Source organism: Oreochromis niloticus, linkage group LG15, assembly GCF_001858045.2.
Source record: "Oreochromis niloticus isolate F11D_XX linkage group LG15, O_niloticus_UMD_NMBU, whole genome shotgun sequence".
NCBI classification, from domain to species: domain Eukaryota; kingdom Metazoa; phylum Chordata; class Actinopteri; order Cichliformes; family Cichlidae; genus Oreochromis; species Oreochromis niloticus.
This window is the reverse complement of record NC_031980.2, coordinates 31,261,960-31,282,736: the sequence shown is the minus strand read 5'-3', so window position 1 is coordinate 31,282,736 and position 20,777 is coordinate 31,261,960. Positions and strand designations below refer to the sequence as shown.

Below are 20,777 nucleotides of genomic sequence, written 5' to 3'. Positions count from 1 at the left end.
TATTGTGATACAAGCAAGTTTATTTATTGCTCACTATCTGCTTAAAAAAAAAAGAAAATCTACACACAGATGAGTTCATACATTAAACTGCAATGTCCAACGTCCATTGCATGTCCATGTCCCTGTAACCTGCAAGCTCTGTTTCAGTTTTTCTACGCTTGGATCTGTATGTTACTGAGAGGGGATATCCTTAAGAGTCCCGATCAAAAGTTTAAGACCACTTGAAAAATGGTTAAAGTCCTATTTCTGCATCGTTGGATCTTATCAAGGTTCCACGTAGAGCTTCAACATGCAACAAGAAGAAATGAGAGTGGGACAAAACATTTTTTTTGAGCATGCAATTGATTGAAAACAATGCTTAAACTGAAACGGGCTGTTTTACAGCTGTTCAAAAGTTTAGGACCACATGGCAAAAAATATGTTTTGTTTTTTTTTATTGTTTTTTTGCCATTTTACAAGTGGTCTTAAACTTTTGATGGGGACTGTATTGTCTGTCACTCACACAGCTATGGCTCCACCTGCTGTTTAAACCTCCATGAGCTGCAACTGGGTTAAAGGGAATGGGGAGGGAGACTAATATAAGACAGCGTGTTTCAGATAGCTGAACTGAGTGAGTGGTAACAGTTCATTTATCCTCCACTACCTGCCTGCATACTCTCACCACATGAAGCATTGTTGTAAACCAGAAGGAACCCAGGACTCACTGCACTAGTGTTGGGTCGTCCTGATACCCAATGGCAGTCAGGGTGCCGTTGCTTAACCTTCAGAGGTTAGGGTCTAGGTATAGGGTTAGGGTCCTCCTCAGAACTTCACTGAACCACCATCACACTGGTCATGCTGAATGATGTTACAGGACGTAGAACATTCTCCGTAGCTATTTGAAACTCTTTCATGTCTGTCACATGTGCTCGCCTGCTCTAATCTGTGAAAGTACAACATGCCACTGGTCAACCTGCCATTTTTGGTATTCTATGGTAAATGCCAATCAGGCTTCAATGTGCTGGGCAGTGGACACAGGGCTCACTAGAGGATGTCCGGCCACCCTCATGAAGTCTGTTTGATTGTTTGGTCAGAAACATTTCACAGCAGTGTGCTGCTGAAAGTGTTTTTTTTTTTTTTTTTTTTTTTTTTTTTAAGCTCTGGCGGTGCTCATCCTGTTCCTCCTTACACAAAGGAGCCAATACCGGTCGTGCTGACCCTTTACAGCTCTCCTAGACTAACTGCCTGTCTCCTGGAATCACAGCAAATCTTCTGGCACTGGCATGTCTTGATGTGCCATTCTGGAGGAACTAGACTACCTATGCATCCTCTGTATGGTCCATGTATCACATCATACCACCAGTAGTGACAATGACCACAGCTAAATGCAAAACTAGTGAAAATAGGAGGGGAAAATGTCAGTGTCCTCCACCTGTAAAATGGAGCTAGTTTTATGGTTGTACTCTGAGCTCTTCCATGATGCTTGATGTTTAGGGGTGCATACTCGCTCCGCAAGGTAGACATTACGTGTCAGTGTAACACTTGATCATTAGTCTGTACAGTAACACAGTAGGATCACCCAACATACAAAGACAATTATCAGACAATATATCCATGTGATGGTTGTAAGGAAAGCTTTTAATTAGCATGATTTCTGACCCAAATACACAGTCCAGCTGTAATTCATACAATGTATGCACACAGATGCCAAAAAAGGATATCACGCTGATGTATCAAAGACCAAATTAAAACATTTGTTTAACTCTGAACCAACTTGGTGTCGCGTACAGCATTCTGTTGCACAACTTGAGGCAGATTCCAACACTGTTTTAAGTCATCATGCACTTTCCTATTTTTAATGGAAAACTTGCTGATGGAGCAGCAAACTGCACTCACTAGCTACACTATGCATGCACCTTTTTGCTAATGCAGTACATCATGCATACTGCAGTTTAACTGAGCCCTAGGGAGAGAAATCATGACCTCACAAGCTGATCTTTTAGGATGTCTTTGAAAAAGCATGACAAGTAGTAAAATAACAGCCTCGCACATAAAAAAAACAAAACAAAAAAAAGAGAAAATGTGGATTGTGAGTTTACAATGAATGACAATGCAGGTTTTTAACCGACAGCCTGTTGAGCTGTTTGATCCTTCATACCTAGAACTGCCAAACATCAGAGAGGGCTGTACTGCGAAGCATGATTAAAGCTTTGCAAGGTCAACTAAACCTTGGTAAAGCTGGATGACTTTTTATTAGATAAGGTAACATGCTGAATACTTAACCTGCTCTGGAACAGGTAATGTTTGAGATCAGCACTTCCTCTGTTATGTGAACGCACACATGGATAGATGGGAAACCGTGGGTAACTTCTGCAGTTGATAACCACCTTTGTGTGACTGCCTAGCCAGATTGTGGTGTCACTTAGCCCAAGTTCAGCAAAGAACAGCTACCTTGTAGCACAGGCCACTGAAGTGATAGTGAGGACATGCAGATTTGTTCTTTGAACAAGAATTGTGTTTCAGTCTTGGACTGTGTCAGTCCGCTCGTAGTTTATATATATATATATAGAGAGAGTGCATAGACATTCTGAACAGCTTCACTGACATTCTACAATATTAGTAACCGGAAGCCACAAACAATACTGATTAAAGTAGACCACATAGTCATCCTTCTCATGATGGAATCCTTATTAAAAAAACAAAACAAAACAAAAACAGAGGCACAGTGAAGAAAAGAAAAGAAAGAAAATCAACAGATGAACGTCAGTAATGTGGAGTCAAAGGGAGGAGTGTTTTAGTAGCGACAGAGACAGGACAGAACAGAAACGCTGACACAGTAATCTGCGTAGCTTTGTCTTTTTAGACATTTCAACAGATTAAAGCAAGTGTCTTTGCCTCTGTTTACTTTTAAATACATTTAAAGCATTTAGAGCTGTCTTCATTTTTTCCAGCTGTAGTTGAATGATTTTGGAGAAAAAATATATATATACACAAAGCAAACAAATGTGTGACCTGTAAAGAACTGCTACATACACAAAGTTTTTTAAGGGAACTCTGAAGTGTTTGGATCTGGTTCTAAAATTCTCAGTTTGTCCATATTTATAGGTTAACCCCACAGCATCTAACTTTTAATTCTGTGCTGCAAAGTTTTAGTGATACATAAACTTGAACTAAACAGGATAAACGGTCCATTTAGTAGCAGTTCTGAGGATGTAGACCATATCAAACTGCTTTGGTCTTGACCTTTGGAGCAGATCCTATACAAAGGCTAAAGGTTATACTTTTGTATATTGCCAATTTGTACCACAAGATGGTGTAGTGAGCAAACCAGGCAAGTCATTAGGAGCACATTCCTATATCATACCGGGAAAAGCAAAGCTACTTGTGGAAACAGAGATATGGAAAAAACAGAATTACCAAAAGTAAAGAAGCTTACATTCAAAAACATTTCTAAACACCCACTGTTAAAACACTGCCCCCTGGTGGTGAAATTTCAATGACTTATGTTAATGTAATCATTTGTATTTATGGCCATATACACTGTGTCTACACAGCTCTGCCATCAGGAAACTGGGTTGATCATGTTAGCCTTGCAGCTAACAATTAGTTTTACCGAAACAAAGGGAAGAGAGAAAACTTTGAACGGTTTAAGTTTATATCAGAGCTGTTATGTCATGTTATTACCAAAAAGGCCTTTTCCAGTTTTTGTCCTGATGGACATTATAAATAATATTGGCGGGTTGGGGAAGGGGTGGGGGGTTACCATTTATTTAGATGGGAGCTTCAAAACACCTTCCTGAAGCACTGCCAACATGGGTGCCAGTTAGCAAGGGTTGCTTCTAGAAGGATTTCGGCAGCATGAACGCTCATTTGCCCTTGTTTTCAGTCTTTAAGGAAACCTAAACAAGACTAGCAGCTGGAGAGCGGTATCAGTCTTTTCCTTTGACCTTCAGCTAAAATGACTTTTTTTTTTGAATAATATACAAAGTGCTTCTCAAAAAGCAGAACTTCAGCTCATCTGATGATGCCTTGAATCTTGGACATTGTTTTTGTTAACTGCATCACAGCTAAACATGTTTTGGGTGTGGGTAAAGCAAAAGTGGTCACAGATGCAGATTCTCTGCATGATGTGCTGAAAGCGGATGCTGGTAAGTTAACCGTAAACCTTCCATACTTTAATCTCATTGCATCATGAGATTAAGCACCATAAATCACTCACTTTGCTCTACTTTCTGAGGGACTCGCATAAGCTAACATTAAATGAGCTTATGTTGGCTGATGAAAAGATTCACGAAGACCATGAAAGAGTAAAGTGACAGGAAAAGCTGTGGTGATTCACAGATCAGAACAAAACCAGGCCATGCCAAGCTGCAGGTTAAACAATAAATAGGAACAAACTGGAGGAGCCGGTCAAGATGATCCTCATTCAAGGCTTCTTCTCTTCTTCCTCTGCTTCTACTTCTATGTTCTCCAGGAGATTGTGCTTCTCATCCTCTGGCATCACAGGGACAGAGTTTACATGAAAAATGCGCCTGTAAAACAGAAAATAAAAAGTTTGTTGGAAGTAATCACAGAGGGGGTCAAAATTAGGGCTGGACCATATTATACCGTTCACGGTAATACCGGTACGATAAAATGAAATATCGCGATAGAATATGGGTAAAACGCGCATGCGCAGTGCCTTTGTTTTCATACATGGTCGAAAAAGCACGGCGGCAACGGAAAATGAGAAGGGGGAAAGTGGATTGTTGAGTGAAACGGATGAACCAGAATTGGTTTGTAAAAATGGTGCCACTTCAGTGATGTGGAACTGCTTTGGCGTTTGTCCGTCAGATACACAACAAAGCACTTTTTTTGTAGAACATGCAAGCGGGCCGTCGTTATTACCATATTTGTCGGACTAAAGTGCTCTAAATCTGGGAGTAACCTGGGTCCTAAACTCTGTCAGCTTCAGGTCCCAAAGTCAAACGAACACTGCAGCATCACTGAGAGTTAAAAACTGTCTAAATTCTTTCATCTTTAATAAAACGATCAGCATTGCTGCTTTACCAGGTGTAACTATGAAGTTTAACATCTAGGCATCCATGAAAACCGAATTTATTACATTTAACGGAGTTAGAAGTTAGCAGGAAGTTAGCTCGCTAGTTTCGCTAGTTACCCAAGCATGATATAGCATGTTCTGACTGAGAGATTTCTGAAAAAATTAAAATGTACAGCTCTGCTATCACTTCCAACATAATAAAAGACAGGAAACTAAACAGCAGTGACGTTTGTAGGGTTACCGAAGTTGGGCTAGCTGGTATATAATGATGTGCTACGTGATCGCTAGCGACACAGCTATGTTAGCATTACATAAACAGTGAAGCTGGAGGACCAACGCTAACACTTTTCCACTCGATACAAGTGGAAACGTGAAGGTTCCTGATGGTTAGAGACAAATGCAATCGCATGGCAGGATGCTGTAAACGGACCAAAGTTCAGTCAGGAGAACAACTAAGAAAATCCATCCACAATATGAGGTTAGTCATTAATATATTGCAACAACATGGGCAGCTGTGATAGAATACAGCATTAATGAATCAATGGTACAGAAGTGGAGGAAGCAAGAAGAATGAGTTGAATAAAGTTTGATTTATCTGACTGCTTTGTTTCGCTTAATGTGCCTTATAATCCCGTGCACCTTATGGTCTGTAAAATACGTGTTTGACTTTTTTATTTGGCACACTGCAGTTTAATGTTGCAAAGCACCTCTTTTTAACTTCAGTGGATATTATACATGGTTATGCTCAGGATATGTCAGCCCATTTCTACTGGAAATGCCTTTTGGTTAAACTTTCAGCAAGGAATTTGCATTTGCACTGTTAAATTTTTATATAGCTTTAATGCACATAAAAAACAGCTGCTTGTTTAAGTGAAAATAAATGGATGGGGGGGGGGGGGTTTGCGCTAGTAAAGTTGTGGGGTTGTATTTTGTCTCGCAGAAATTATATCGTCAGTTATATCGTTATCGCAAATTTTCAAATATATATCGTGATATATATTTTTGGCCATATCGCCCTGCCCTAGTCAAAATATTGCCATGCAACCAACAAAGTGGCAACCTCTGGGTTTTATTATTTATATAGCGTCCACGATCACAGTTTCATCAAGGCGCTTTATATTATAAGGTAAAAATCCTACAAAAGAAAACCCCAACAATCATATGACCCCTATGAACAAGCGCTTTGGCGAAAGGGGGAAGAAAAAACACTCAGCACAACCAGCCTCATCTGCCAGGAATTTTTCTGCAACTCATTAATTTGGATTTGGATTTTAAAGTTAGGAGGCAGTCCAAGAAGTTTGCTCTTCTCTTCTGGTGAGTGAAATTCTAGCATTACATTAACCTGTTAGCAATACGCGTGTCTGCACATGAATATGAATGCTTCCTAACCAAGCTTGCATTCATTAGCAACTCAGCACGCCACCCTTCCACCTCCAGAAAACAAATATGGCGGTAGCCAAAGAGTAAAGAAACCAATAGGTGACAACAGCTACATTCATCTTGCATCTATGCAACAAACTCACTTATGTTCACAAGTTGGGAAAAACACATCTAAGATCTTGACGATGACGGCTGATCCGACCACTCCGATCACGACCACCCACATGACCAGGAAGAAGAGAGGCAGGGATTCGGAACAGAAGCGCCGCAGACGCTCCCTGGCTTGCTCTACCCACTGACACATGGCCTGGGGAGACATGAAAATTTATTCCATAATAATTAAAACAATGTGCTCACTTTGTAAAGACTAGAAATGTCAAAATTAAGGAGATGATGTGCTTTCAACTGCGGACGGCAGGATTTCTTTTTATATAGCTAACTTTGTGTAGTTTGTCCTGGAAATATTACTCAATATTTTCTCCTGACAACATGAAATAACTACAAACTTTGACATTTTTTCAGATCTTTCACTTTAATCTTCCTAATAGTAAAGACTCTGGCTCCCTGGTTTTACTCCGTGACTCCAAAGAGTAGCTTTCTGTGATTAACAGTATTTTATACTGGCCTTGGTTCATCCTCAGTCCGACCCTCTGAAACTCCTTGTGGAGCAGATTCTACTGTTTGGAATGACTGTGATATTACTGCAGACTTGCACTTACGGAGTAAGAAGATATAAGTTCCTTTGGTGGAGTTTCCATCTGATTCTGATCAGGCTGGCTCGGGTAAGTGTAATCAAGTTCATCATCGTATCTGACATCATACAGGAGGTCGGGGTCCATACGCAGGGGGGTCTCTGGGAGTTTTCCGGGGGATGCAATCTCTTCCCGGGTGGTCTCTGTGTGCTTCAGAGGATACTGGCTTGTGGTCTGAGAGATCAGCTGCTCTTCATCTGATTTGAAAAGTGCAGGAGGAAAATTATTAAATATTAATTAAATAGCCAATATTCTAAACTGGACAGCTAATGAGTAGTTCACTAACAATTAGGACACAAAAGGCAAACCTTTTCTAGAATTTGGTGGATCTGTGACAACCACATCATTTTCTCTGGGAACCCTAAAGATATCACTGTGTCCAATGGGGTAGATGTTGGTAAACTGGGCCAGCTTCTGGAAGTCTGGGCTCATCAGTATTTTCACCTCACACATATCAGGCTGCTGGACCTGAATAACACAAAAAAACAAAACAAAAAGAGAAATGTAACAACTTTTTAAAATAAGCATACTTAAGTTGCCTTGATGCATATTTTATGCATGAGTCATCAAACTTAAAAGGGGCATCCCACAATCCATTGCAGTATGCAGTACACTTTGTGTCTGCACTTATCAGTGTTTTTGTGGACAAGTTTCAATTAGTCTGAGCATCAAGAAGTTCCAACATTATTAGCTCTGCTCTCAGTACCTTGGACTGCATATAAAACAGACAAGCAGCAGACAGTTTGGTAAGCCCTGTTGTCACCATTATCCAGATCTCACAGTGAAAGCAAGGCTGACTGCCAAAGGGGACCATAATTTACAACATAAACACCAAGTTGCATCCTCTAACCTCAGCGAAGTGTTTAATGAGGTCATAGAGCAAGGGAGAACAAGGGACATTTTCCCAGAGACTTTTATAAACTTCTTTTAGCCACCACAATTGTCGCCCCCTGCTGGGCATTAGAAAGAACCATATCAAGGCCAATTGTTCATTCAGTGGTGCATTTCTCCCACTGAAAAACGCTACGTCCACATGAACAGAATCAACTTTTGGGATTTCCACATATGGTTCACATTTCAGACCTGGAAGCTACGTCCATCCAATTTGGCTGTACTGGAGAAATGAGGAAAAACTATTTCCTGTTGCTACATGAGCATAAACTGCTTCACTTTGGATTTTTGAATGTGAAATCAAGTTTTCAGAGCATCAGCTTTAAACTCTGGCCATGTTTAGTATAGGCAATCACCACCTCTTTAAAGCCACAGAGGCTTGTCCCCACATGATAATTTCAGTCATATTTACTTCAGAGTTATTCTTAGTATTAAAAAAAACCAAAACTGTGAAATTCTGTCAGAGAGCTGTACAATTAGTGTTTACCTCTTTGCCATCCATCTCTATCACTTCACTGAAGACCTGAAGAGCCACCACCTCCTCCGAGTCACTGTACAGCCTGTTCTGGCTCACCATCACCCGGGTAACAGTGGACACTATGTCCCCAGACTCAAACTCACTGCTCCCATTGACACTGTCCACTAAGAAAAACAAACAAAATGTAGCAGAATTAGAGGTTGAACTGTCACTGTCAAGAAATCCATGAAAAAATAAGAACTGGAGCTGGGTCTAACCAGTCTCTAAAAGACTGGTGGGAGGACCTTGTGCACAACTGGCAGCTTCAACAGGCCATATTTCCTACTGTCTGTGCTCGTTTGTATGTCTGAATCTTCATCTTTTATTGGCCTGTCTCTGATATCTCCCGTTTTATGGTTACACTTTAATGAAGCTGCCAGCTGAAGACTTAGGCTAAATAATGTAATGTTTTTTCCAGTTGTTGCCTCAACTGCTTAAATGTATTGCTTCTTTAATCACCAGTACGGTTTTCAGCTTTGCTTACTTAATGGGAAAATGTCTTCCTATCGATCACTTGGCGTTTTTAAAATGATAAACTCACATTAGGAAACATAATGTGGAACCCAAGCACCTGTTTGTCTGTTGGGTAGTCCATTAAAAAACCATTAGTGATTTATGATTGTCTAAAAGTCCATTATCACTGACTTTTCCAATCACTGTAATGTTACTTGACTTTTAAGTGGACTTGTGTTCATTTTGTCAGTAAAACAGTGAAATGTGGATTATTAAATATTAGGTCTCTCTCCTCCAAGTCTCTGTTAGTACATGACTTAATAATTGATCAACAAATTGATTTACTCTGCCTTACAGAAACCTGGTTGCAGCAGGATGAGTATGTTAGTTTAAATGAATCAACACCCCCGAGTCATTCTAACTAGAGATGGACCGATCCGATATTACGTATCGGTCCGATACTGACCTAAATTACTGGATCGGATATCGGTGAGAAATTAAAAATGTAATCCGATCCATTAAATATTAAAAAAAAAACACCTCACAAAACTTGCGACATGGCGTAACTCGCCTCATAACCGTCGGAGCAGTGCGCTCACGTTATAGAGCGGCTGTGTGTATTTGTAGCCTCGCTACCAAACCAGCATTTCATATCCAAGGAAGTTATCCCAGAGAGAAGTAAAGCAAGTGTGTAAGTTCATCTCTGAATGTTTGTAAAGCGTTCCCATGTTAAGCTTAACAACCGATATATGGAGTGACTGCCTGTCATTCTCTCTCCCTCTCCTGCCGCTACTTCATGAAACTGCTTAATGATCAGCTGATCGGCTTTTCTGTCGCGAGTCCGTCTCTCTTCTTTGTTTTTGGCCCACTTTGCACCAGAAAGAGGAAACCAGCAGCTGAACAACAGCAGCACGTTTAAGCTTGATAAGCTGTTGTTAGAATTTATTTAATATTACTTTCTACTCCAGGATCGTTTTCTACGTAGCTGACGGCTGGTAACTGTGCAGGGGCGGATCTAGCAAAGTTTAGCCAGGGGGGGGTGATATAGGGCATGAACAGGGAAAAGGGGGCACAAAGACATACTTTTCTTTCTTATTCTCGTTTAAAATGTCTAGCTTTTAATAAATAATTATCTGAATCTTACACCCAAAGTTCTAATCTGATGTAAAATATATAGAAGTCCATTACTGTATATAGTAACTGTTAAGTCTAATATACCCTAGTAAGCTATAGTACTTTTTCCTTTGGGAAAGTACCATCTGTGCAGTCTGCAATTCTGTTGAAGAAAGATGTTGAATCTATTTAATTAGTCTTGAAAAATAATTTAATTCTGTGCATTTTTTTTCACCCTGCATCAAATTAAAGTTGATTACGTCGATTAAGCATCATGAGGTGGAGGGTGGGGGTGGTTCCCTATTTTTTTTGCTGGGAGTTTGCAACCCTATTAGTTAGGTTGCTTAATATTTCTGCTAAGTACTCTTTAAAATACCAGAATAGGGAGGATGGAGCAGGTTTAAGTTTATTAGATTGATCAGTGTTGCTGAACTATGAAATATTTTAGGTGCAGTGTATTTTTTACATACAGCTTTAGTGTTGTTGTTTATTTAAACTTGAGGATGAAGTTATACAAAATGCAGCAAGATATTAAAAAAACAGTTTTATTGATTAAAAAACACACTATATCGGATTCATATCGGTATCGGCAGATATCCAAATTTATGATATCGGTATCGGTATCGGACATAAAAAAGTGGTATCGTGCCATCTCTAATTCTAACTACCAGAAATCTCAAAGCACAGGCCGAGGAGGCGGTGTGGCAGCAATTTTTCACACCAGTCTATTAATTAACGAAAGACCAAGACAGACTTTTAATTCATTTGAAAGCCTGATGCTTAGCCTTGTCCAACCCAGCTGTAAAACTCAGAAAACAGTCTTACTTGTTATTATCTATCGTCCACCTGGGCCTTACACAGAGTTTCTCTCTGATTTCTCAGACTTTATCTGATTTAGTGCTCAGCTCAGATAAAATAATTATTGTGGGTGATTTTAACATCCATGTAGATGCTAAAAATGACAGCCTCAACATCGCATTTAATCTGTTATTAGACTCAATTGGCTTCTCTCAAAATGTAAAAGAACCCACCCACCACTTTAATCACACTCTAGATCTTGTTTTAACATATGGCATAGAAACTGAACATTTAACAGTGTTTCCTGAAAACCCTCTGCTGTCTGATCATTTCCTGATAACATTCACATTTACAATAATTGATTACACAGCAGTGGAGAGTAGACTTCATCACAGTAGATGTCTTTCTGAAAGTGCTGTAACTAAGTTTAAGAATATAATCCACCCACTGTTATCATCTTCAATGCCCTGTACCAACATAGAGCAGAGCAGCTATCTGAACGCTACTCCAACAGAGGTCGATTATCTTGTTAATAATTTTACCTCCTCACTACGTACGACTCTGGATACTGTAGCTCCTGTGAAAACTAAGGCCTCAAATCCGAAGTACCTGACTCCGTGGTATAATTCTCAAACACGTAGCCTAAAGCAGATAACTCATAAGATGGAGAGGAAATGGCGTGTCACAAATTTAGAGGATCATCATTTAGCCTGGAGAAATAGTTTGCTGCTTTATAAGAAAGCCCTCCGCAAAGCCAGAACATCTTACTATTCGTCACTGATTGAAGAAAATAAGAACAACCCCAGGTTTCTCTTCAGCACTGTAGCCAGGCTGACAAAAAGTCAGAGCACTGTTGAGCCAACAATCCCTTTAACGTTAACTAGTAATGACTTCATGAACTTCTTCACAAATAAAATTTTTATCATTAGAGAAAAAATTACCAATAATCATCCCACAGATGTAATATTATCTACAGCTACTTTTAGTACCATTGATGTTAAGTTAGACTTTTTTTCTCCAATTGATCTTTCTGAGTTAACTTCAATAATTAATTCCTCCAAACAATTAACGTGTCTTTTAGACCCCATTCCTACAAAACTGCTCAAAGAAGTCCTGTCATTAATTAATTCTTCAATCTTAAATATGATCAACCTATCTCTAATAATTGGGTATGTACCACAGGCCTTCAAGGTGGCTGTAGTTAAACCTTTACTTAAAAAGCCATCTCTAGACCCAACTGTCTTAGCTAATTATAGGCCAATCTCCAACCTTCCTTTCATATCAAAAATCCTTGAAAGAGTAGTTGTCAAACAGCTAACAGATCATCTGCAGAGGAATGGCTTATCTGAAGAGTTTCAGTCAGGTTTCAGAGCTCATCACAGCACAGAAACAGCTTTAGTGAAGGTTACAAATGATCTTCTTATGGCCTCTGACAGTGAACTCATCTCTGTGCTTGTCCTGCTAGACCTTAGTGCTGCGTTTGATACTGTTGATCATAATATCCTATTAGAGCGATTAGAACATGCTGTAGGTATTACAGGTACTGTGCTGCAGTGGTTTGTATCATATCTATCTAACAGACTCCAATTTGTTCAAGTAAATGGAGAGTCCTCTTCACACACTAAGGTCAATTATGGTGTTCCACAGGGTTCGGTGCTAGGACCAATTCTATTTACATTATACATGCTTCCCCTAGGCAGCATCATTAGAAGACATAGCATAAAAAATTTTTTTCACTGCTATGCAGATGACACGCAGCTCTATCTATCCATGAAGCCAGGTAACACACACCAATTAGTTAAACTGCAGGAATGTCTTAAAGACATAAAGACCTGGATGGCCGCTAACTTTCTGCTTCTTAATTCAGATAAAACTGAGGTTATTGTACTTGGCCCTGAAAAGCTTAGAAATATGGTATCTAACCAGATTCTTACTCTGGATGGCATTACCTTGGCCTCCAGTAATGCTGTGAGGAACCTTGGAGTCATTTTTGACCAGGACATGTCCTTCAACGCACATATTAAACAAATATGTAAGACTGCTTTCTTCCATTTGCGCAACATCTCTAAAATTAGAAATATCCTGTCTCAGAGTGATGCTGAAAAACTAGTTCATGCATTTATTACTTCCAGGCTGGACTACTGTAATTCTTTATTATCAGGATGTCCTAAAAACTCGCTGAAAAGCCTTCAGCTAATCCAAAATGCTGCAGCAAGGGTACTGACAGGGACTAGAAAGAGAGAGCATATTTCTCCTGTTTTGGCTTCCCTTCATTGGCTTCCTGTTAAATCCAGAATTGAATTCAAAATCCTGCTCCTCACATACAAGGTCTTAAATAATCAGGCCCCATCTTATCTTAATGACCTTGTAGTGCCATATCACCCTATTAGAGCACTTCGCTCTCGCTCTGCAGGCCTACTTGCTGTCCCTAGAGTATTTAAAAGTAGAATGGGAGGGAGAGCCCTCAGTTTTCAGGCCCCTCTTCTGTGGAACCAGCTTCCAGTTTGGATTCGGGAGACAGACACTATCTCTACTTTCAAGATTAGGCTTAAAACTTTCCTTTTTGCTAAAACATATAGTTAGGGCTGGACCAGGTGACCCTGAATCCTCCCTTAGTTATGCTGCAATAGACGTAGGCTGCCGGGGATTCCCATGATGCATTGAGTTTTTCCTTTCCAGTCACCTTTCTCACTCACTATGTGTTAATAGACCTCTCTGCATCGAATCATATCTGTTATTAATCTCTGTCTCTCTTCCACAGCATGTCTTTCATCCCGTTTTCCTTCTTTCACCCCAACCGGTCACCGCAGATGGCCGCCCCTCCCTGAGCCTGGTTCTGCCGGAGGTTTCTTCCTGTTAAAAGGGAGTTTTTCCTTCCCACTGTCGCCAAAGTGCTTGCTCATAGGGGGTCATATGATTGTTGGGTTTTTCTCTGTATTTATTATTGTGCTATCTACTGTACAATATAAAGCACCTTGAGACGACTTTTGTTGTGATTTGGCGCTATATAAATAAAATTGAATTGAATTGAATTTCCAGATCCATATTTTTCTTAGTGAACTATACTCGACTATCACAGCATGACTCACAGTTAACCAAAGACCAAAATAATCTGTATTTGTCTTATATAGAGCTTGCCCCATGGTTCATTCTCAAAGAGTTTCAGACCACTTTTATTTAATGAGATTAACCACCATGTAGTTTTTCCTTTTTCTTTTTTTAACAAAAACAATAAGGAAAACCATAAGAATAAACTAATATAATTTGATATACATTTGAAATCATGATTGATTAAACAATCCAACTCTACTAAATTTACACTGACAATAACATTTACATTTCTAACACTTGAACAGTATATTTTCTTCCAGCTGAGATGAGTGCTTTCCCCTCATTAAAACCACAGTGGTTTGTGGTGTGGAAAACTCACAGAGAAGCGCTTGGCAGTTGAACCTAGTGACTCCTGACAGCTCCACTGGGACGTCATTGACCAGCACCTGCTCTTCACCCACCGATATGTTTAAATTTATCTGAAGAAAAAAAAAAAAAAAAAAAGACAAAACAAAAAGGCGACTAATTGTCACAGTTCATACTTACAGAAAAATAACCTTCTGTAAGTATGAGCAGTTTACACGGAGTACCTGTAAGTTGTTAGAGTCTTGCAGCTGTGCGTCTGCCAATGTCCCCGCTGTCACATTGATCAGGATGTTTTCCTACGGTGGTCAGTAATTAAAAACGAAAGGATTAGGTTTAACACTGCAATGCTTTTCATTTACAGTACATGTAGCTGTGCTCTATTCCAGGAAGCAGGTTCACTATGGCAACAAGTAAATAAAGAGTTACAGAGAGTTAATCACTCTTTTATATTTGAATGTACTTAATGGCTGTAACCACCTTAAAAAAAATTGAATGGAGGATTTTATCATTTCTCCCATGGAAAAACATTTCTTAATGAGATTTGCAAAAAACCCTTTGTTTTTCAAATCTGTTATGAATGTAAACTTTAATCATTAAAGACAAACATGTTATAAGAAATGCCAAAGCTTTTAAAGAGCTCTGTATATCCTGAATAAGAGATTTTACATGCATTGTGGAACTTGGGACAAAATAAGCCACTATGAACGGATCCAAAACAGGTCCAGACAGAATGAGCTGGGAAATGGCTGGATCTGAATTGGATACAGATTTGATCCAGTCTGAATCGGTGATCCTTATGGACTGTGCAAGTTGACTCCAAAGCAGACCTGGTTTGCTGATGTTGACAGTGGGATGTTTTTTAACATCATTTAATGACCGAATCTCAGTCCGTGAACACATTTCAACATGATGTGTAATCAGATTATAGTTAGACTTTCTAGAGCCTCGTTTTAAAAAGTCACTTTAAAATCGGTTTAGTTCTTAAAATACTAAAGCCATTTCAGCCTCCTCTTCACTCACATATTCTCATCACCAAGATCTCAACTATGACCGATTACACAAATATTTTTGATCACTGATCAGCGTGTTCTGTGTCTCAAGATTTGATTAAAACAGTGACTTTTACGAAAAGTCAACCTTTTTATTACAGGGAAATAGGCTAAAATAGTCAGAGTTAGAAAGATGGAGACTAGCCTTTAGAGTTTATTCTGAGTTCATAATAAATCCGCGTAATCGCTGTATCAGTTGTTACAATGACGACTAACTGATTATAAGAGCACTCATGCCGGGTACATAAAACAGTAAACTAACGTCTAAACAGGATTTCTGTGTTTGTAAAATGTAAAATTCTGTAAATTAATTCGCTCTGCTATGTGCTATTTGAAAAATGTGTTCAAGTGCTGCAGGAAGGGAGGAGTCTGTGGAAGAACGACTTGATTGACTAAAACTTGCTAGTGAGCAGTTCACAAAGTATTACCAAGGTATCCGAGTCTGAGGTTACGTTAACTCTCTTTCTGGGAGAAAAAAAACTTGGGAATTTCTACTCATCAGGTTTAGCCTCAGTTGTTGGCTAAACCTGTTCCCCGGAATAGGGCCCTGGACTCTCAGTAAGCTAATGCTATGATGATCAAGTTAGCTCCATATATTTGCTGCCTCCGTGGCTCTTACCGTAGTCAGTTGTCTATTCGACGACTCTGTGCGAGTTGCTGAAACAAAAAGAAGCAATAGAACACAAACTGTCGACCACGTCATTTCCATTTTGAGTTCACTTCCCAGCAGCAACAGCAGCAGGACAGCTAAAACAAAAACATTGAGCACGCAAATGTACTGCGCAGGCGCATATGTTCTTCTCGCGAGAAGAGGAACGTCAGCATGGCGGTGCTCCTTGAAACGACTCTGGGCGATATTGTGATCGATTTGTTTACAGACGAAAGGCCTAAAAGTAAGAATAAAAAAATTCTTAATCCTAGTGGTAGCTAATTTCTGTAAGTGGCTGCTGGTTGAGTCACTCACTGGGACGTTAAACTAAAGAATTAATGGTTGTTAGCTACCGTCGTTAGCATGTTTGCTTCATATTCATTTTAGTTAACATTAGCCGGTGTTGTGCAAAGTTACCCATACATCGTGTTGCTACAATTACTCTGTTAATAAAGGCTTAGTTACTTATAATTACTATGGCTTAACTTGGATTCTGTGCTCTTTTTCCAGCTTGCTTAAACTTTCTGAAGTTATGCAAGATAAAATACTACAACTACTGCCTCATCCACAATGTGCAGGTAAAGCGAAATGTCCTGTATAAACTTTATGTGGTTGTGAATGGTTCAAATTTGGTTTTCTTTAGGAAACCTCAAGCGGCCCAGAATACAGTATGTAGTAATAGCGGAAGTTGGCTGTAAGTGGTGTTGCATTTGGATCCAGTAACAAGTTAATATGGCAGAATTTAAATTCAGTTGAAACTGCACTGTTGCCATTATGGCAAACCAGCATGTAGATGTTACGGTGCAAGAAAGGAAGGTTGGTGCTTCTACTTTGGTTGTTCCCATGCGTTCAGACTAGTTGATTAGTCTACATTTTAATTTCCTTTTAACGGATTAAGAAATTAGTACCTCCTTGCTAGTTAGCCACAATTTTCTTGAGACAGATAGTCCTCAGAACTTTATCCATGTTCCCTGGCTCACCTTTATCAGCAGGACAAGTCTCTAAATACTCCCAAACAGTTTACTAGTTACACTTGTTTAGCACCTGCATGGTCTTACATCCAGTATGTCTCAGTTTTTCTACATGATAAACAAATGTTGTTCTTGTAAACGGAAGAATTTTATTTTCTGTGTAATTACAGAAAAAAAGGTTCTGGTAGCTCATTAAAAAGGCTCTCCTGTAATTATTTTCTATAGCAGATAATGAATAAAACAAGAACTTTTCTGTCATTTAAATGTCTAACTGCCAGTTAGTTACTTTGGTGTAGCATGGATGGCCATGGGGAAGGTCTTTATAAGCAGGAAAAATACAGTTTAAAGGCCACAATTTATGCCCCACTTCACATTTTCCCAAGCCATTAACCAGACCGTATATTTGACACCCCTGCACTAGAGAGATCATATCTTGGCGGGTTTGAGAAAACCTCAGTGTTCCCTTGGATGAGCTGGAGTTAGTGGCCGAGGAGTGGGAGGTCTGGGTTTCTCTGCTGCCCCTGCAACCCCAATAATCAGTAGATGGACGGATGGATCATTGGAAGCCAGAACGTCAGAATATAATTTAATATTAGACTTGTATTTGATATTGTAAAATTAGATGAGAAAAATATAGTAGCTAAAGTTTTAAAATAACTGGAGTAATTTCATTTCTCATTCCGTTGAGAGTCACCTGTGCGTACTGCAGGTATTACCACTATAAAGAGACAAAGTTGCTGCTGTCTGCCTGCAGCAGAGAAACCTATCAAATTTACACATGTAGCAGTTTATCAGTTGGGTTATTTTATTCAGACAGTCGTTGTTTTAGCTTCTTCTTGATTTAGTTGTGCTGCCACTTTGTAAAGCAAACCCATTGTCAGGGTTTTAATGTTACTGGACCACTGGGCGTTTGCCTGTGTTGAAACCTTTGGGTGTCGCCTGCCAATTTTTATTCATATATTTAATCGTATGTAGACTTTACAGATGTTAAAAGTTTCTACTGAAATCTTCTCCATATTTTTTCAGACTCTAATGAAGATTCTGCACTTTTTTCATCTTTTTCTTCACGTTATATTTGTAACATGTCTTAACTCTTCATCTTCTTTTTAGAGAGACTTCATCGTGCAGACTGGAGATCCTACTGGAACAGGTCGTGGGGGAGAATCTGTGTATAGGTGAGTCTTATCCATCTTTTAAGAGAGCAGCAGATTGAGGATGTTGGACAAAAAATGAAGATGCTCTCCATTGTGTCTTATTAGCAAACTGTATGGGGATCAGGCACGCTTTTTTGATCTGGAGAAAATGCCACGCATCAAACACAAGAAGAAGGGGACGGTGTCCATGGTGAACAATGGAAATGATCAGCACGGCTCTCAGGTGAATGAGATGAGCACCCAGTGTTGAGTGCTTTCAGACCAGTAACCACAGAAAAATTACACTATTATTCATCACCTGTTGGTTAGCCAAGACCAGATTAGATGGTCCTTAAACATATTCAACATTCATACAGAAATTATAGATCTGTATGTATTATATATTATAAATATATTTTAAATAATATTTTGGATGATTGTTTAACATTAGATGCTATATCGAGAGGTGTGTTTCTTCATAGTTTCTAATTACCACTGGCGAGAACCTAGACTATCTGGATGGAGTTCATACAGTGTTTGGGGAAGTGACCGAGGGCATGGACGTCCTGAACAAAATCAATGAGGCCTTTGTTGACAAGGATTTTGTCCCATTCCAAGATATCAGGCGAGTCAAGACAAACTGTATTGCACTTGAAGTTTTATCAACTTGAGGAACAATGTTAATGCTGCGTTCATTATCACTTTTCAAAAAAACCTCAGGGCATATTATTAATATTATTATTCTTACATTTGGCTGCAGGATAAACCACACAGTGATCTTGGATGACCCGTTCGATGACCCTCCTGACCTACCGGTGCCTGACCGATCGCCTGAGCCCACCAAGGAGCAGCTGGATGTGAGTATAGGACCGCAGCTTCAATTAGATAGATGTTCATAGCAAGATCATAAAGCTAAGATAAAAAAGATATCTGTCTCATATTTGCTATTCTAATTTTAACAAGCTTAAAAGTCAAAAACCTTCTTTAACACATCCTGAACTCTCCTAGGCAGCTTGCTTGTTAAAGTTGTTTAAGTTGGTCTGAAGAATATTAATCTTGATGGACATTCAATGCTCTGTTTTGGATGTTGGCTGCCTTCTCTGTCAAGATGACCCACACTGCCCTGCGGAGTCCAACCCGTGACTGATAGTGTTCGGTTGTGTTTTTCTATCTAGGTATGCTTCGACTGCAATGGCAGTGAGTTTGAGATCATTGTAATTAGGGCTGCACGATTAATCGTTAAAAAATCGCGATCTCGATTCATACTTATGTGCGATCTCATTTCCAAATGACAACGATTTAAAAAAAAGAAAGAAAAAAAAAAGACGACGACGATTGTACCGCATTTTGATCCGGGACGTAATCTGCATGAAAACAAGCGCTCCCTCTTCCTGCTCAACAAATGACAAGGGCGGAGCCTTATACCACGTGATACAGAAGCTGTGCCGTGATGCTCAAATTGGCAGGGAAAAAACAACGGAGAACACGTCAGGGATGACGAGAAAGTGACAGGAGAAAATTCGTCCCGGTCAACCACCCTAACATCAATAACGGGAACCTTATACAGCGCTTCCCTATACACGTCGAACTCCCGCAGGCACAAAGAAATTACGGAGGCTATTACTTATCACCTGACCAAAGATATATCAACACTGTGCAAAACGAGGGATTTAGGAAAATGATCAACACCCTAGACAAACGCTACACAGTGCCGTCCCGCAACTATTTTTCTATTGTTGCACTATCTGCTCTATACACGCAGTGTCGAGCAACGGTGGAGACGGAATTACAAGCAGTACAACATTTTGCGGCAACCACAAAATGTGAGGCATTTATTGTTTTTATGTTTATTTATTGTTTTTATGTTCAGTTTCAACTGTTACGAAGTTGATGTGCAGTTAATAAGTGCAATAAATATTTATATTGGAAAAGAAAATCGTGAGAGAATCGTGATCTCAATTCTAAGCAAAAAAATCGTGATTCTCATTTTATGCAAAATCGTGCAGCCCTAATTGTAATGCTGAAAAATTAAGCTGTTGCCAGTTGATCCTTTCCAGATGGTTTTTCAAAATCGAACAGTACTTTGTTGCGTTCATAATTAGATCAGTTTTGACAAGATCCCCAACAACACTGGCTGAAAGAAACCATGACAGAGCTTTTGCCATGTTTTACAGATGGGTGTAAGCACGTGCTTTCTGAACTGTGTAGAAGTAGTACTTGTACACACTGCAGTAAAAGAAGCAGCCAATATGCAAAAAACACTTTGAACAATAATCAGAAAGCCTGGAGAACTATTGCTCAAGACCACTTTAAAAATTAGGTCTGGCTCCCTGGAAGCAAAATCTAAAAAAATTAGCACGACTTCTGTGCAGTACTGTAAGTAAATGTTTCTGCCGTGGCTGTGCAGAGTGGCCGTATCGGTGCAGATGAAGTGGTCAATGATACAGATGGGAAAGGAGCCAAGGAACTGGAGGAGAAGCTGAAGGAGAAAGAGGCCAAGACTCAGGCTATCCTGCTGGAGATGGTAAGATAAGGAAACCTGCTCTCAGCTTTATGTTAAAATGTGTGTGTGTGAGAGAGAGTTTGCGTGTAAAAAGATGCAAATAATAAATACTCAAGCTCTTCTGTTGAAAA

At 39.5% G+C, this 20,777-nt stretch overlaps 2 protein-coding genes across 2 annotated transcripts in view; one reads left to right on the top strand and one right to left on the bottom strand.

Moving 5' to 3' along the window:
* Positions 1-1,596: 1,596 nt before the first annotated feature.
* Positions 1,597-16,190, bottom strand: ginm1 (glycoprotein integral membrane 1). The gene is made up of 8 exons (XM_003453024.5): positions 16,010-16,190; positions 14,566-14,637; positions 14,355-14,454; positions 8,531-8,685; positions 7,461-7,620; positions 7,120-7,349; positions 6,544-6,707; positions 1,597-4,511 (listed from the first exon to the last, which is right to left on the bottom strand). Exons 1-8 carry the CDS (start codon positions 16,097-16,099, stop codon positions 4,406-4,408), a joined length of 1,077 nt encoding a protein of 358 aa, XP_003453072.1. The 5' UTR covers positions 16,100-16,190; the 3' UTR covers positions 1,597-4,405.
* Positions 16,165-20,777, top strand: part of ppil4 (peptidylprolyl isomerase (cyclophilin)-like 4) — a 27,158-nt gene continuing 22,545 nt past the window's right edge. The window contains exons 1-7 of the mRNA XM_003453023.5: positions 16,165-16,283; positions 16,550-16,617; positions 18,121-18,185; positions 18,270-18,387; positions 18,626-18,768; positions 18,904-19,000; positions 20,551-20,667. Coding sequence (XP_003453071.1) covers positions 16,214-16,283; positions 16,550-16,617; positions 18,121-18,185; positions 18,270-18,387; positions 18,626-18,768; positions 18,904-19,000; positions 20,551-20,667 — 678 coding nt within the window. The 5' untranslated portion in view covers positions 16,165-16,213. The remainder of the gene's footprint in view (positions 16,284-16,549; positions 16,618-18,120; positions 18,186-18,269; positions 18,388-18,625; positions 18,769-18,903; positions 19,001-20,550; positions 20,668-20,777) is intronic.

Excerpts from the sequence above, each read along its gene's own strand:
- ginm1 (XM_003453024.5), bottom strand. The coding sequence starts at position 16,099 with ATGGAAATGACGTGGTCGACAGTTTGTGTTCTATTGCTTCTTTTTGTT. Across the intron at positions 14,638-16,009 it reads CGAATAGACAACTGACTACG|GAAAACATCCTGATCAATGT; the intron begins GTAAGAGCCACG and ends TGACCACCGTAG. Across the intron at positions 14,455-14,565 it reads AAGACTCTAACAACTTACAG|ATAAATTTAAACATATCGGT; the intron begins GTACTCCGTGTA and ends TTTTTTCTTCAG.